Consider the following 584-nt stretch of genomic DNA (forward strand, 5'->3'; position numbering starts at 1 on the left):
ATCCCCTAACCCGCCACACTGACATTCCCGGTGGAGCCAAAAAAACCTCATGAAATCCACAAACCGGTGCGTTTTTACGCATCGGGCCCCGCCACCGCCTCCGTTTTAACCACTTTTTTATTTTTATTTATGTAACTAAAATATGGTTCATTACTGCAGCGTGGACTCACCTGGGATGTAGACGTCCCCTCGTTCATGGTCGGGGAGTTCACTCCAGTTCCGCTTTCCCGGCGAAACATTCGCCTTCTTCACCAGAAAGGCCCTCGGCATGTCTCAATTAATACCCGGTGCTCCGCGGGAGCTTTGTGGGGAGAAGCCGCCGCGTTTCAACGACAGCGAAGTCAACTCAAAAGTTACAACAACAACAACAAAAAAAAGCACGAAACTCCAAAAGCTGGAAGAAGAAAAAAAATGGAAGGTGTCGGTCCCCCTCTTCTCCTTCCTCTTTGCACCTTTCTTCTCGTTTCGCAAGCCGCGTACCGCTTTTTACCTTCTTTCTTTTCTCTCCCTCCTTCTCTTCCTCACGCACCTTTTCCCCTCAATCTGATTTCCTTTCCAGCTCCGGAGCAAAAAAAAAAAAAAAG

The 584-nt window shown here is 48.5% G+C and overlaps 1 protein-coding gene across 1 annotated transcript in view; it reads right to left on the reverse strand.

Annotated features, from left to right (window-relative positions):
* ovol1a (ovo-like zinc finger 1a) overlaps positions 1-573 on the reverse strand; it is an 8,122-nt gene extending 7,549 nt beyond the window's left edge. Inside the window, exon 1 of the mRNA XM_035675456.1 lies at positions 171-573. Within this exon, the coding sequence (XP_035531349.1) occupies positions 171-270 (100 nt within the window). The 5' untranslated portion in view covers positions 271-573. The remainder of the gene's footprint in view (positions 1-170) is intronic.
* Positions 574-584: the final 11 nt, after the last annotated feature.

Source organism: Morone saxatilis, unplaced genomic scaffold, assembly GCF_004916995.1.
Source record: "Morone saxatilis isolate NCDOM2014 unplaced genomic scaffold, NCSU_SB_2.0 Contig4, whole genome shotgun sequence".
NCBI classification, from domain to species: Eukaryota; Metazoa; Chordata; class Actinopteri; family Moronidae; genus Morone; species Morone saxatilis.